A 16311-nucleotide genomic window follows, 5' to 3' on the forward strand; every position below is an offset into this window, starting at 1 on the left:
CAGTCTTTAATAATGAATTCAGTATTCATTTATCTGATCAAGACTTTTAATAAAGCTAATTCATCTCTGAATTGTCATTTTAAATAATCATGTTCAAAACACCCTACTTTAAATTTTAATATATCAATATATATTATACATTGCTTGGTCCTCTCAGCATGTGTTTTGTGTATAAAGGCTTGTTGAATCCAGGATGAGTTAACCTGGAAAGTCATGCTGCTTCCTGTTTAAATGAAAAATATATGAAATACACCATTAGATCATACATGTTGCTTCTGTTGTACTTCTATATTTGTTTTTAGAGCACATCAATGCTCTCCATCCGGTGTGACGCTGTTTCCTGTTGTACATCATAAATTACACCAACAGGTTTAACTGTCATGCATGACAACCAATCTTCACAGTGAAGGAGAACATGTTGAGTAAATGATAGATGTTAGATTGTTCTGGTGATGTTGCAGCACAGATGAACAATTTTAGACAAACCATGGATGATATGTTTTGTGCATGTTTTGCAGAATACTACAGGATTACTTTAGTAATAAAATGCATATACTTAAAGTTTTACAGTTGCAGAGGTAGTAGGTGACTCTTAGGATGCATTAAAGGACTGCTTATAGTTATATTACCATATATCAAACACACAGAACTAGATATTTTCAGTGTTCATTGAAATGGTTGATTATTAATAATGTTTCTACTGTTTATCAGATTTTTATGCCTTTTCAAGCCGCATGATTTGTTTGAGACAAGATGAGGGATTTGTTACCCGTAGGATTATATGCAGTTTAGTCATTAATCTCCTCTCCAGTTGACACATGGCCAGAGAAGCAGTTTGGGAGTTGAATCACCAAAAAACAGATGGCTAGTCTGAGCTCATTTAATTTTTTCTTCCAGGGAGAATTATTCCAATGCTTATTGTGGCTTTAATCAATGTTTCCCAGCAGCAAAACACAAAAGATATGACTCAGAGGTTTTAGTTTGAATTTGGGAATCGCAGATTTTCTGTGAAAAATGTTTCACTGATGACCCACAATTTGAGCTGGTTCTAAATGTAAAACCTCAATTTTCCAATTCGTAGGGATCCAGAAAGATCTGTAATGCAAATACAGGTATTTTTTATTTAAAAAAGAAAAGCCAAGCGATCATGTTGTACAGATGTAGCGTCTGAAGGAAACTGTCGCTTCATGAACTTACAGCTCAGCTGTTGGGTAAGCTGGCTAATCTTGACTCTTACTGTATCCTCCAGGAGCTAATTGGCTTAGCCGGAGCTTATTTAGACTCCCTCATGCCTTTCACAAAGATGAACATGTTTGGTGAACGACCTGATTTAGAAGCTTCCTCCTGCCAGCTTAATAAGCGACTGACAGGACTGCTGACGGGATACGTGTCCCATGAATTAGACGCCGCTGACGAGAGGATGTAAAACTCATCCCCATCATGTCTGTTGATGTAAAATATTTATTTTTTTGACAAAGTCACAGAAAATTTTCTTCTGCTCCTGCACATTCACTCTGATGTTACCAAATGTTTTAGCTTTTTTATTTTACATCATACATTATTATTATTATTTTTATTCATCCATGTTTCCATGTTAACTGGCTGGTTTATTGATTTGTTGTATTGCACTAGCTGTGGTGGTGATAGATGCAAACAAATTACCTACACATTTTCTGTGTGTTTTGTAATACACCTAAATAATATCCTAAATAGGGTGCAACAGCCAGTCAGTTCAGGTATTATTTGCTTATTAAACTCCCAGGTCTGAACAATTAATCGTTTTTAAATTGAAATTGCAATTTAAAACATTGTAATTAGGAGTTTTACTCTGTGCCTGATCCAGGTGTCACACCTGCAGCATCCACGGCTTTAAAAATCCACTCCTTCGCCTAATTCCTGTCGTCTTTCTGGGGCAATATTTATATAAACCAGGGTGAGCAAACATCCTTTTTTTTGAGAGTTAAAAAACACGTCTGGCTAAGATTTTAAAACATTGTTCAGAATTTTTTCTTTCTCAGCCTCAAATATGTTACATCAGATTTACTTTGGTTTTACTCTCCACACTCGATTTATATTGTTGACCCTCTCACAGCCAGTGAGAGCAAGAGGAGGCAGCCGCAGTGCAGAGAGGAAAGAGTAATTGTGCAAATCTGTGGAGAAAGTGTGAGCGACTCCTCTTCCTCATATTCTCAAACTTTCTCTGGTGAGTGGGTGGTGAAGACGAGGTAGGCTAAATGTTTGATTTTAAGCATCATGTGACAGCTGCACTGAGCTGTGAAGTCACATCATATCTTCAATCCTCATCACAGACTAATTTTTTATAAACGCTGACGAAAAACAACAGAAAACAACCTTCTTAATTGTCCCGATGAAGTGAAAAAAGACGGTTTTACTGGGTGAAGTCGTTCTAAATATTCTAAAAGTTCAGATCTCAGATAACATGTTGATGTTATTAAAACCTACAAAGAATACTGGATCCATTTTAAGCTGTAATACGAGTCAGAAACTACAGCTTGTTCAGCTGCAGCATCTCCCTGACGGAGATGAAGTTCTCAGCATAACCTAAATGTTTCCATCAGCCCCTCCCGGGTAGAGTCTAAAAACTATGATTTTGGAGCGTGCTTACCTGCGTGTGCACGCTGGTGTCTGTGTGTGTGGCGTCGGAGTGAAACTTTGTCATGTGTAGAACAGAAATCATGTAGCAAGATGCAGCCATGTTGAATGTGTTGCATCAACAGGGATGTAGGTGCATTCTCGCTTTAGGATGGATTTTTAGGTACCAGTCCAGAAGCAAGACAAAGAAAATTACTAAAATTTTTAAGCAAGTGTTTGATAAGGGCATAATAAGGGCAGTAATAAGGGCAAATCCACCAACTTTATGTTCCCTTTCTTACAGCAAGTTCTTGATAATGACCTCAAACAAATCTCTGTCTGGTCGACTATCTGTGTCATGGCCTCGGTCCATCAATCTCTCCTGAACCCAGCCGTGTTAGCCTCGGCAGCCTGATTAGTGTGGACAGCTGGAGGAGATTCCTAAAGGATCTGGGACAAAACCTAAAAAAGCTGCCAGCTTGGCCCCAGACGTCTGCTTGAGAAAAAGGCTGCAAAGCCCCAGACTTCACCTTGATTTAGTATGCAGAAACCAGAGCTGCTCCCTGGTGACAGCCAAAAGTGAAACACTGGAACTCAGAAAGTGCCCACTTTTTATTGATCAAAAGTGGTGCTTCATATTGATTACTTTTAGAATTCCCATTAATGCATTGTTTGATTATTTCATTAACCTTTAAGGTAAAAGTCAGTTACTGTGAGACAAGATGATGAAAAGAAAATTCTTCTGTGCTTATATTATATTACAGAATACACTAAATCAAGGTGTTAGCTTAATTAAAGCTAGTGTCAAATCAGCAACCAGCTCTTTATGCTGTATGTAAGAGCACGTGCAAAAAAAATTATATTAAACTTGTATTTTTTGTGCATGAAGTGAGCGAAGGAGTGAAAGAGGATGGTAGTCTTCCTCCCACACACAGCTGCTGTTTCAGTCTGCTGGACAACAGCAAGAACTCAGCTTTCAACTCAGGAGCTTGCAGCTCCTTGCTTGGCAGTAGGATTCACAGACAACCTAACACGAGACCCTTCTTCCATACACTTCGTCACACAGTGGTTCACATCTCACTGAGGTCTGACAGTTGTTCGAATTTCCTGCTTTGTGCAAAGTGACTTATCTCCTCAGCAAAAAGCAAAATTAGAGCTGACAGTTCTGCACAGAGGGATGCATGGTGTTACTTCATTAATATGTATGAATTTTTCATTGAAATCACCTGCGTCTCCAGCTTATCTGATTGCTAGTGAGAATTAAATAAACTGTTTCATGTTATTAGTATATTGAATAATCAGCTGCCTTCCAGAAATTGCATTAGAAAGACGGCGATTCAGTTTATCTAAGTAGCACAATTTAAACCCCAAGTAATTTGTACAATAAAAATATCTATTTCACGATAAACAGAAAACAAAAGATCAATGTTGCTTTCTGATTACCTGCTTTGCTTGCAACCTCATTTTCTTTTCCTTTTTCTGCCTTCTGCAAGACAAATGGAACTAACGTAAACTAACAACAGTGGCAAACTTACTCTTATCATGTTATAATCTAAACGTAGGACTCATTGAATCAGTCTATCTATCTATCTATCTATCTATCTATCTATCTATCTATCTATCTATCTATCTATCTATCTATCTATCTATCTATCTATCTATCTATCTATCTATCTATCTATCTATCTATCTATCTATCTATCCATCTATCCATCTATCTATCTAACCAACCTACCTACACTGAATCATTTTCATGATGTATGAATTTCTTTAACTCTAAGAATAACTTTTTCTTTTCATTGCTTCACAGCTCTGGCTTGCCAGAAGTTCAAATGTTAGCTTTGTATTAATGATTAAAGAAGCTAAAGGTCATTTAATTGATGTCATTTGTTTAAATGTTTTTTAGCCTTATGTGGCCTCAGCTTAGAAGTGTAGGTACACGTGTCTGAGCTGAAAGCAGCCAGAGCTATTTGAAGGCTCCACCTGTAGGCACATCCCAGAGGCTGCTGCAGAGCTCAGAGACTGAGAGGCCCTGGCAAGTGTGAGTAATAGTTCTGAATTACAGTCACTGTCTGCAGGCTCAACTGGTGCAGAGAGCCATGCTGAGCTCTTTGTAGAGGCCCTTGGTGTGAGTAACGGTGTCTGCCTGATGGTACAGTGATGCTCCGGTGGAGGTTCACTGCTGCGCACACCCTGCAGCTGCCACCCATCAGGTCTGGTCCACTGAGCAGAGCCACGCGTTGATCAAATTCAGGGTGACAGAGGACCTCAGTGAGAACACGCAGGCTGAAATGTGACCTCTCTTTTCTCACTTTCATTGAAGTTAAACCTTTAAGAAATTAAGGTTTTTACTTAATGTTGAAAGGACTTCAGGTTGCTTAATTTAATTGTGATGTAAAGTCACTTCAGGGAACAGTGAGATGAAGATGTTTTACATGGTAGCTTTACGTCTGTGGTGATCACTAACCAACAACTGGTCCAATCTCAGGTCCACGCCTTTCTGGAAATCCCCCCGTGGATACTGATCAGTGAGCTGTGCTGTCTTTGTAACTCTGTATTGACGAGCCAGATCACACTTTTTTATCCACATATCAACATATCATTGGTTTAGAATAACTAGCATTTGTGGATCTTATGAAGCCTTTCGTTTCAGCATCAGCCAGATATTTAATATAATATCTAATATCATATCTTTAAATTTAGTGTGCTGGTTCTGAGGTTGTTGCAGCTTAAATAATTGAGTTTTTTTTTTTTTGTGACCTGTATTAACTGACTTCTATAAATATATTTGTTTAATTAACCTATTTAATGGAACAGTTGTTTGGCTGGAGAAAATGGAAATGACAAGAAAACATGATCAATTCACCCTCAAATAAAACAGAATTCTCCGAAGTATTTGCCTTATTACATTTCAAGTAATGCTGCCCCTACTTGGCCTGACCTACTTGGTACAACTGTTCACCCCAAAACAGAGAAAATCACAAATGATGAACACATCTACCACCAGCTACTATCTGTATCTTTAGAAAGCTGATTTTTAAATTAGATCATAAATCTGCAACATTAATGAGACATTAGGCTGCAATTAAACTTCATACCTCAGATTTTTCCATCAGCTATTACAGATACTGAGGAAATATTAGATGTTCCCAGTACAATAAGTGAAATTACCAGAACTGTTTCTTATTTAAAGTAATTTATTTTAAATTTAACTTGCTTGTTCACCCAACAACCATATCTAACTGTTACCATTCAGTCTGTCAGTGTCATCTTGTTATTCTTGTCCTTTAATGAGAATTTGTCTGAACATGTCTGAAAATGTGTAAATGTTGTTGTGTCTTTTGTTCCCTCCATCATAGTGTGGCTCATTGAAACTGCATTGTCTTTCCAGGTGGCGAGCGTAACTGTGGAGTACATGAGCTAATCTGCGTCAGAAAAGGTAGGGGGGGATCAAAGCTCTGGGAGAGGCCGACCTCTTTCTTCTGCACTTCACCTCCCGCTCCTTACCCTGTCAGAATCCATCACCATTAAGCTGTCTTCTTCAAGTTCGTCTTTATTCCCATGTTTTCCACCCTTTAGGGTTGAGCTGTCTTCACTGTTGGACTGTAGTCTCATTTATGTTTTTTGTACATGTGATCACTTCCTTTGTTCATTGTTTTTCTACAGAGAAAAAAATCTGAATAATGTGAAAATCATCTGTAAAGGATCAGGGAGACTGAAGTCGTTAAGGTGTCTATAAGTACACTATAAAATAATCAGTAGTTATTTTTCTTACTGAAAGGAGTAATGTGTGGACTTTGGTGACATCTAGTGGTGAAGTTGCAGCTTGCAGCCAATAAATCTCCCTCAATGACAACATAAAGATAAAATCAATGCAACATAGCGGATAGGAGCACTGGCCAGGACAAAGAGGGCACAAATGAGACCTTTGTTTAGGTCTAGATTTTATTAAATATTGAACTGATTATTACAACTAAAGTGATCAACTAATGTAAAAAAGTGAAGAAAAACTTGTAAAACAAACAGCCAGTGATTTGTTTTATCAGCAGGCGTTTACTGTGGGTGATGCTGCTGTAGGACTTTGATCACTTCTGCACAAACACACACACTTAAGTGGTAAAAGGAAAAACCTGTTTTTAGCCAGATCACCAGTTTTATTAGACTTTATTAATCAATGTTGGCTGTTTAACTTCAGTCGTCACCATGGAGATGGTTAGTGAGATGATGCTGCATGAATTCTGAATTATTATCTAGAACATGGTAGAGACGATTAGGAACGACATATATAAGAACATTATATGCTGCATTTACTGACCATTGGACATCTGATATTTACCCAAGAGAAGGTCTGTTAACAGTAAATATTTGTAGCATTGACTCGTTCTGTTGATAAATTTCAGGCAGTCGCAAAAGGGATTAATCATGATTAATTAATTAAAAAAAATAGTTGATTAATCTAATAAAAAATTTTTATAATTTAATCATCAGCCAGGATACACATATATATATATATATATATATATATATATATATATATATGCTTTTTTTTTTATAACGCAAATGATGACAATACCAATATGGAGACAACAAAAGCACACAATCTAAAAACAAAAGAGAAAGAAACTCAAGTCCAGTTTGAGAAGGATAACAAAATAAGTGCAGTTATTTTGGCAAAAAAGAGCTCCACCTAAACTCTCTGGCATAGCCAGAATCCTGCAACGTGCCGGGTACCCGCAGGTACTGACGGGTGGTCTGCAGGAAAGCAAAAAAAAAAGAAAAGGAAATAAATAAATAAATAAATATGCATATTCTAAATTTTCGGGTACAGGTGGTGATCAAAGATGAAAATATTTTTTCGTGTGTGTGTTTTGGATGTTTAAATGAAAACATTCCAAAGTATGAGGCACTGTTTTCCTTGGAGCTGGATTTGTGAATCAGGAATGAAAAACATTGTGTAAACAAGGGACTTTGGATGTTTTGTTTTTGGAAAGCAATCTGGATCAAAATAATTTTTTCCGTGAGCAACAACATTTCAGAGAGATAATATGACTCAGTACAATATGATGCAAATCATATTAAGTCTGCTGAGTTCAGCTTATAATAAACCACCTTTGAAGATCATACAGTTTGATTTGATAAACACTGATTTCTTTGACGTTCCCACATATCTTATCTTTTTGGGACCGTTCTTCTTCTTCTTGATGTTTTTTGGCAGTTGGCAGAAACTAATTGGTGCATTGCCGCCACCAAGTGGTCTGGAGCGTGTACCAGAATGTTTGGGGTGGCAGTGGCTCAGGTGATAGAGCAGGTCATCCAATAATCGGAGGGTTGGCGGTCCTTGTGTCCTTGGGCAAAACACTTCACCCTCCTTGCCTCCAGTGTCGGCATCGCTAGTTGATGAATGTTCAGTGGTGGTGGGAGAGGCCGTTGGAAGCCATGTTTCCGTCAGTCTGCCCCAGGGCAACTGTGGCTACACATGTAGCTTACCATCACAAGTATGAATGAGGAGTGAATGAGTAATAGAAACAATGTAAAGCACTTTGGGTGCCTTGAAAAGGGCTTTATAAATCTAATCTTTTACTTCAGATTTAACTATGCCAAAGGATCAAAGGAAGAGTTACCTTTTTGTTGACAGTTTGCTGAAATATCCTCACCCCACAATAACATTTGTTTGATTTTATGGTATAATCAGACAAAAGTTAATAAGAGGCACCTTTATACAATACAATAGTAAAATTTTACAATTAATCCACTTTAAAAGTGTCAACACAGTTGGCTGTATACATCATGATGTAGTGAAATGCTGAAAGTAATGGCAATGGCCTGCATATTAAAGCTGATATTAATAAGCATTAAATTCATCACCTATTGAAACTTACGTGGATGTTGATGGTCCTCGTCATGATGCGATGAGATGCTAGGAAATGAGGAAACATGGTCATTGGACTGTTGAACCTTTAATGTGAAGCAGCTAGATTTTGCACTGTGGATCATATTAGCTGTTACATGTTCTGAAATTAGATCCAGCTGGAGTGGATGACAAAAGTCTATTTGTAGGAGATTACTATACATCACAGATTACAGTGCAAAAGTTATTAGGATTAGAGATTTGTTGGAATAGAAAGTAGGCTAAAATGGAGCCTGTATGGGTTTACCCACAACTTTCATAGTGACCATATTAATTAAGTTACAATGCAGGTTGCCAACTTGGGATTGCAGGTGTGGGTCCATGCAACCACACAAAACCCATGTTGGCTGGGTTGATTTATTACGTTCGATTACAATACTTTCTGTTATGCGAGTTAGCATCATAGTAGAAACTAATGCCAAGTAGCACTAGACTTATTGTGAGAGATTACAAATGTTATTGGGAGGTGTCATAAAAGCCTCATGCTATGTTGACATCTTGATTTTTCTTATAAATTTGTTATACTAGTATCTATATTTTGGTATTATCTGACATATAATTTGTGGTTATGACTGCAGTGAGTATAAAACTTATTTTAATCTTTATCATGAAACATGAAAGTCTATCCGTGCTGTAAGCAGTCTCTGTGGGATGTATTTATCCCCGTGGTGACAGCTTTCTCCCGGTGTTATTGTGCAGACAGGGTTTTAGTCCCCTCCAGGCATAATGAATACGAGCACACACACTTATTTTCAAGGTGAACACCTATTTTACAGAAAAAAATAATAATAACACTAACACATCTGCATCCTTTGGTCTTCAGCATAACCTGAAATCTATTATCTAACACTGTTGCGTTATAGCAATATTTTGAGACATTTATATTAACATGGCCATTAATTTCTTCTCTTTAGTAAAGCACAACAAGCATATTAACTCCGAGTACTCTGCCTCTTTTTACTGCTTATTCATAGTCATAGAACTCAGACTTTCAAACAAGTGGATTCAGAGGGCGCTCATCACAATGCAGGAGCCATCTGAGTGGTCTGGTTGTGACCATATTTGCTTTTTGTAATTGCTGGAGATATTTGTCAGAGTTGTGTGTGTGAGGTGTGTATTTGCATGTGTGAACAGATTTGTGGCTACTCTGTAGGTTTTGTGCTTCAGAGTATTGTCCGACTTTGTGTGGGAGAGTGTATGGGAGTGCTGAGAGTGCTTATGGGCTGCCTGGGGTGTGTGTGGGTTAAAACAAAAAAAACAACAAAAAAAACATTTTTAAATCTGCAGATTTTCTGAAAAATGTGCAATAGATTTAAAGCACCTAAGTCTCAGCTTCTCAGTATCTATAAGTAAATGGACATCTTATCCTGTTGCCAAGGTGACCCTTTTCAGATAGTTCAGATACTTTGAAGAAAGTAAGTGGAAAACTGGACGACTTCAGACAGTAAAACATCTGGAATCGACTGTCTCCACTGACAAACAGTGCATGCATTTTAACATGTTCATGTCATTTTTAGATTTGTCTACATGGAAACGGTTGCTATGTTCAATGTAAAAAAGCACAAAAGCACCTCTAAACCACAAAACCACCCACACACACCACAGGCAGCCCATAAGCACTCTCAGCACTCCCATACACTCTCCCACACAAACTCAGACGATACTCTGAAGCACCTTTTTTGGGGGGGGGGTCACCTTGGCAAGAGAATAAGATGTCCATTTACTTAACCGAGTCCTCTTTTTTTTTTTTTTTTTTTTTTTTTTAATTCACCTGCAATATATATATATATTCTCGATTATGGTCTATTCAGGTACCCACACTCAGAAGCAGAGACTTAGATGCTTTTAACTCTATTGTACAATTCTACATTTTTCAGAAATAAGAGTTTATTATTATTATTATATGTAACAAATCCTTGAATTTTAATGGGTTAGCCCTCTCGCTAAAGAACAGCTAACATAAATTAAACATTTTTATCATCTCTTTTTCTGGATTTATTCATAAACATAACTATTCAACAATAACTTGGGTCTCTATTACCCTAAAGGCTTTTCTTGTAAGGAAACATTATGTGACTGCTTTCCATCATTATTATTATGTACTTCTTGCATAAAATCAGCCTATTATTGTTTCGTCTTCCGGTGAGTCATCCGTCAGTCCCACACACATTATCTAAAGGTTATTCTCTGTATTTAATGGCACACAGTTGATTAGGTGAAATAAGTCAAAAGGAAAATGTGTAGCACCCACACTGTTTCTCAGCTCTGGTACTGCAGTGTTTCTGGTGGCTTTCAGGAAGAAAAGTTTTATTTTGAGGATTTTAATAAAGTTAATAAAAGAATGAAATATGAATGCAGGGAATGTATTTAGATTTCTATAAAATATTGTAGTATTATATCTAAAACTCCAAAGTAAATACTGAAACTGAGTGTGGATTTCTTGGATTTAACATACTTTTCCATTACTGCCATTTTACAGAGCTTGCTTCTCCATCTGTGCTGTGAATAATTCAGTCAGCAGTCAGAAGCTGGTACAGTGTGAACAGACAGGCATTCCCTTGGGATAACACCTCCTGTTCCCACATCACCATGTGACCAAACATCGTGGACTTCCAACAAAAATCTCAACTCTTAACAACCAAAAAGAACAAACAAGAATTTGAAAAAGGTCAAACTTTCCAGGGTAAAAGCTAAAAAAAACACATCAGCTGGACTTCATTTGCATAATATTACCTCAACAAACATATTTTTCTGTCAAACCTAAATTGAAATTGGCGTCATTCACTTTAAAAACTTAATAACACCAGAACAAATGCAAATCCAGTTAGAGAGGTTCTTTGTGGCCCCGCTAATGGCTGAGTGCAGTTCATTGTTGCAGGCTTGATGAAATTACAGATAATACAAAGCAAATCATTCTGATCAATTCCCAGAAAGTAAGATGTCATCTGCTATCAGGATGAACTCATTTTCTTCCATCTGTATTGAGGCAGTAAACAGGTTCAGTTGAACTAAAAGAACTTTTACATTCAAATAGGCTCAGCAGTCATCTCAGGTGTAAACAAAGAATTTCTTCTAATCTTGATAAAAATTTGTCACTTTTGTCTACTTTTATCTTTTATACTACATCTGCGCTTTTTGGTAACTAAAGTTGAATAGTTGAAAAGTTTATACAGAGTTTTATGTAATAGATTGACAGACACATCTGCACTCACCGTCCACCTTGTTAGTACTGAGTTGGACCCCTTCAGATCTGCCTTCATTCATCTTCTGTTCCATATTGACATGACAGCATCACCCAGTTGCTGCACATCTATGATTAGAATCTCCGGTTCCACCACATCCCAAAGCTGCTCTATTGGATTGAGATCTGGTGGCTGTGGAGGCCGTTGGAGTCCAGTGAACTCATTGTCATGTTCAGGAAACCAGTTGGAGGTGATTGGAGCTTTGTGACATGTGCATTATCCTGCTGGAAGTAGCCATTAATGTATGGTACACTGTAATTATATAGGGATGGACATGCTCACCAACAATACTCAGCTAGGCTGTGGTGTTTAAACCATGCTCAATTGGTACGAAGGGGCCCAAAGTGTGCCAAGAAAATATTCCTCACACCAGTACACCACCAGTAGCAGCATGAACCGGATACAAGGCCTAATGGATCCATCTGACCCTGAAATGGAGACTCAGACCAGACCAGCAGCATTTCTTCATCTTTTATTGTCCAGTGTTGGTGAGGCTGTGTGAATTGTAACCTCAGTTTCCTGTTCTTAGCTGGCAGGAGGGGCACCTGGTGTGGTCTTCTGCTGCTGTAGTCCATCTGCTTCAATGCTTGACTTGTTGTGTGATCAGAAATGTTGTCCATACCTCTGTTGTAACCAGTGTTTATTGGAGTTACTGTTGTCTTTCCATCATGTCAACCAGTATGGCCAGTCTTGTCTTATCTCAGACATCAACAAGACATCTTGGTCCAGACATCTGCTGCTCACTGGATATTTTTTTTTTTCAAACCACTCTTTGTAAAGATGGTTGTGTGTGAAAATCCCACTGAGGTGCTGCCATGTGAGTGACTGATTAGATATTTCTGTTAAGAAGCAACTGAACAGGTGTACTTATTAAAGTGGCTGGCGATACGTTCACTATGGTGTAGTGATGAGATCTAAGATGTTAAACTGTGAATATAAACCTAATGGGTAACAGTAGTCACATTTACATTCTGCCTTTTTAGATAATATACCTAATGTGAGTTGTGAGATTACAGTAAATTGTTTTGCCTGAACAAAAGGTCAAACTAATTTATGCAACTGAATAGAGTCCTAAAAGAAGACATCTGGAATTAAAAAAATAATTGCTTGTAACCTTTTGTGATGGTTTGTGAGGTGAAAATGTTATAATTTAAGCTGTATTTTGCTTGGGTTATATAAAATAGTGGATTTATTATTTAATCTCATTGATGCCACTTCCAAAGAGAAAAACAGCATCATGATAGCAAACAGTTTACCCTGTGGCCGCTCTTGGTGATAACAAGGTCATAAGAAAGGTACAAGGTCATACACACACTTTCATCTGTGAAGAAAAATGTGGGTTCATAATCTGGGATCACTTTGGTTATAGAAATTCTGTCTGCATCCTACTGATGTGTGGCAGTCAGCGTTGCGTTTAATGAGATCTGAACTGCCCGTGTGTCTGGAATCTGAAGTGATGTTGCACCTGAACCTGTTGCTAAGGCAACCAGCAGTTTGTTTCTCTACAGAGATGCAACCTCACACAAAATTTGCAATCTCAAATTTGCCTCCCTCTTTCCCTCCCAACTGATGTTTGAAAGGTGGTGAGATGACAAAAAAATTAGAAACATGATGATGCAACTACATAAATTACAAATTTAATAAGCGGATGACAAACTGCAAAGAAAACTAAAGAGATAAAATGTGTTGAATAGGAGAAAAATTGATTTTAAGCAACATTACCAGTTAATACAAAAGGTAATCAGAGTACTTTAATGTGCTACAGCCATTTTTTGTCCTTTAGTTTATACAAAAAGTAATTGGTAAAAAGTCAAGCTGTAATTTTGTTACTGGTTTTAAAGAGTTAGCCATGACTAACTTGATTTAGGCAAAACTTTGATATATATCGGCAGAAAGTGGTGTTGCTCCTCTGATCTAATTCTCTGTAACAAAGGAAAGAAATAGCAGGTGAAGCAGCAGAGGTGGAGACAATCTTAAAGTGAGATAATTTCAGGGGGTCACCAGATCATTGTTAAAAAAAAGAAAGAATATAGCCTATATTTACCAATATATGTTGGTGTCAGGAACTCCAACCTGTTATTTTAAAGTCTCCTAACTATAGTTCCTTAACTTAATTTGTTAATTGAAAATTGTATAATTTTAAGTTTCTGACATAAGCTCCCCTGGCCTTAATAAACACACTCAACTTTTCTCCTTATTCTGTGCTTGTGGATCTATGAACCACATCACACCAGCATCACTAAAATAATGATTATGGGTGCTAACTCTAACTAAATGAGCTCCGTTTGTGGGTTTCATTCATTTTCAGCCCAGAAAAGAGAGACAATCATCCAGACAGCCTCTGTAGTAGTGTGAGAACTCTGACATGGTGGGGAGCCGCCTGCCGGTAAAGCCTCCGTGCCCTGTGGTTTTATGAGCTGTACACCCCAGACAGTTTCTGTTGTTTTTGTTTTTTTTATTTGGTGGGGGGGGATAAACACCTGATACAGCCTGGAAATACAAACACTTTGCAGCTGTGACTTTTTCTCCATTGAAATGAGTTGCAAATGACAGAGGAACAGACTTGTGATCAGTTCAGTTGTGCATCAGTTGTATAGTTTTTGATCAAACCCACTGGTTGTTTGGGTAAAATTTGAGAGTCATTCCCCTGTAACAGGGGCTTGTCAAACGTCTTCCTCTTCAGCTGACACGTGTACTAAAATGTTTAGGTTTCCTTCATTTCTTCCAAACTACTACAGCTCTGCTTCTCTTACTTGCTGTGGACGCATGTCCTGCAGGTTGTGCTGCATTTTCTTCACAGCTTCAAATGACATTTTACAAAACAAGAATTATAAAAAGCATTTGTTCAGCTATTTGGAGCAAAAAACACTTTTATACAAACTTTCATGCATCTGTTCTTGAGTTCGTTCTACCTGTCATTTCTAATTCCAAGCTGTTCTGAAATAATAACCTGTTATCATTAAGTTATGTCTTTGTATCCTTTGCACTGTTTGTGCTGAGAAAAAAGTTAAATTATCAAATGTCATTTTGAGTAATTATTTTTAAATATATGGTGGCGCTGAGTGGTCAAATAACTTTAAAATGAATGGGACGGATGAGAAAAAAAACAGCATAAAATCAAAACTTCTGAAAAATACAAACTTTGTGCACAAAACTCTTAAGCCTTTTTCATCAAACCTTTAATAATCTGTCTCTGGTAGAGTTGGATTAGTCCAATTTAATTGTTCTCTCAGCTGGAATTGAGTGAAACAACAGCATAAACTTTATTACTAAATTTAGAGGAGAGTAAAAAACAAAGTGGTTTACATTAACTTCAGTGTTGCATTGGGTTTTTTCTTGAAATTTCTGGGCTGGTTTAAGATATCCCACAAGCGGTTTTGACCGTTGGGCCAAATCATTTGTATTCTTGCAAATGAATTACTGACAAATGTTCAACTGGGATTTTTGTGTTGCAGTTTCTCCAGAGGTGCTGGGGTTTCTGACAGCCATTGGGCTCTTCATCATCCTTATGACCTTCCTCTTCTGGTACCTCAACAACAAGTTGGCACTAGAGAACCCAGGCAGCCTTCAGTGCCTTGATGACTTCAGGAAAAGCACAGACTTGCGAGGTAAACCTGCATTTATTAAACTCAGGGTTTACATTTATTTATTCAGATACAGTAAAATTTAAATATTTGGACTCATTTATCCAGTAGATTTAATGGGAAATTGTATCCAAACTTTTGACTGGTACTGTATATTTTCTTTCTAATTGCTTTACATCTGATTTTTTGTGATTACCAGATGTTTGTAGAGCAGTTTTGATAATATCACAGGTTAATCGTAGTTTCGTTCTTTCACATGTTCTTACACAGTGGCTCAGAGGTGTACATGTGCTGCACTTTAACCCCAGGATCCTTTTCCAGGAAGTTGTAACTCATCTGAATAAAACAATTACTTGAAAAAGCTGATTTCAAAAATAATGGAAACATAAACCAACAGTTGTTTTGTTGGAGCTCAAGGCTGAGATCAAGAACTGCACCATGATTGGTGTTAATTGTTGCTGAGAAAATACACCAAATTTCCAAAACTTCATCATTCACTGTTTCAGTATCAGCTTCCACTTGTGTTGTTCAGCCACGCAGGAGGCTTGACCTCTACATGCAGACATTTTCCAGTGATACTAACCTTTGTCATCCCACGAGGGGATGACAGTTGCTGACAGATGCAGCGCTGTTTACTTGTCATCTGTCCACAGGGCATCAGAGGTTTAAAAGGTTGGTGGCCCCAGGGAGCCTGCAAAGGGAGCTGGGCCTGCCCTGACAAGCCACCTGCTAAACGCTCAGTTCAAAACAAGGAGAAGTTGTGTAAAGAAACTGATCTTAATACCTTTTCCTGTTTAGACACTGACTGTTAAGATGGATATCTGTAACAGCATTTATATTTCTATGAGATTACTAAATTATAAAACAGTGCAGTTTAAAAGACATAAAATAATTTTATGTAAAGACAGTTTTTTCTTTAAAAGATGCTCAACTTTTATCTTCTTGTATTTTAATTTTCTATTAAACCCTTTTGTAAATCACATGT

At 37.5% G+C, this 16311-nt stretch overlaps 1 protein-coding gene across 3 annotated transcripts in view; it reads left to right on the forward strand.

Moving 5' to 3' along the window:
- The window catches only part of syt14a (synaptotagmin XIVa), a 40289-nt gene that overhangs the window by 3416 nt on the left and 20562 nt on the right, over positions 1-16311 (forward strand). For all 3 annotated transcript variants that reach the window (XM_041972165.1, XM_041972166.1, XM_041972167.1), the window contains exons 2-3: positions 5984-6031; positions 15198-15350. In XM_041972165.1, the coding sequence (XP_041828099.1) occupies positions 5984-6031; positions 15198-15350 (201 nt within the window). The remainder of the gene's footprint in view (positions 1-5983; positions 6032-15197; positions 15351-16311) is intronic.

Source organism: Melanotaenia boesemani, chromosome 20 (assembly GCF_017639745.1).
Source record: "Melanotaenia boesemani isolate fMelBoe1 chromosome 20, fMelBoe1.pri, whole genome shotgun sequence".
In the NCBI taxonomy this organism is placed as follows: domain Eukaryota; kingdom Metazoa; phylum Chordata; class Actinopteri; order Atheriniformes; family Melanotaeniidae; genus Melanotaenia; species Melanotaenia boesemani.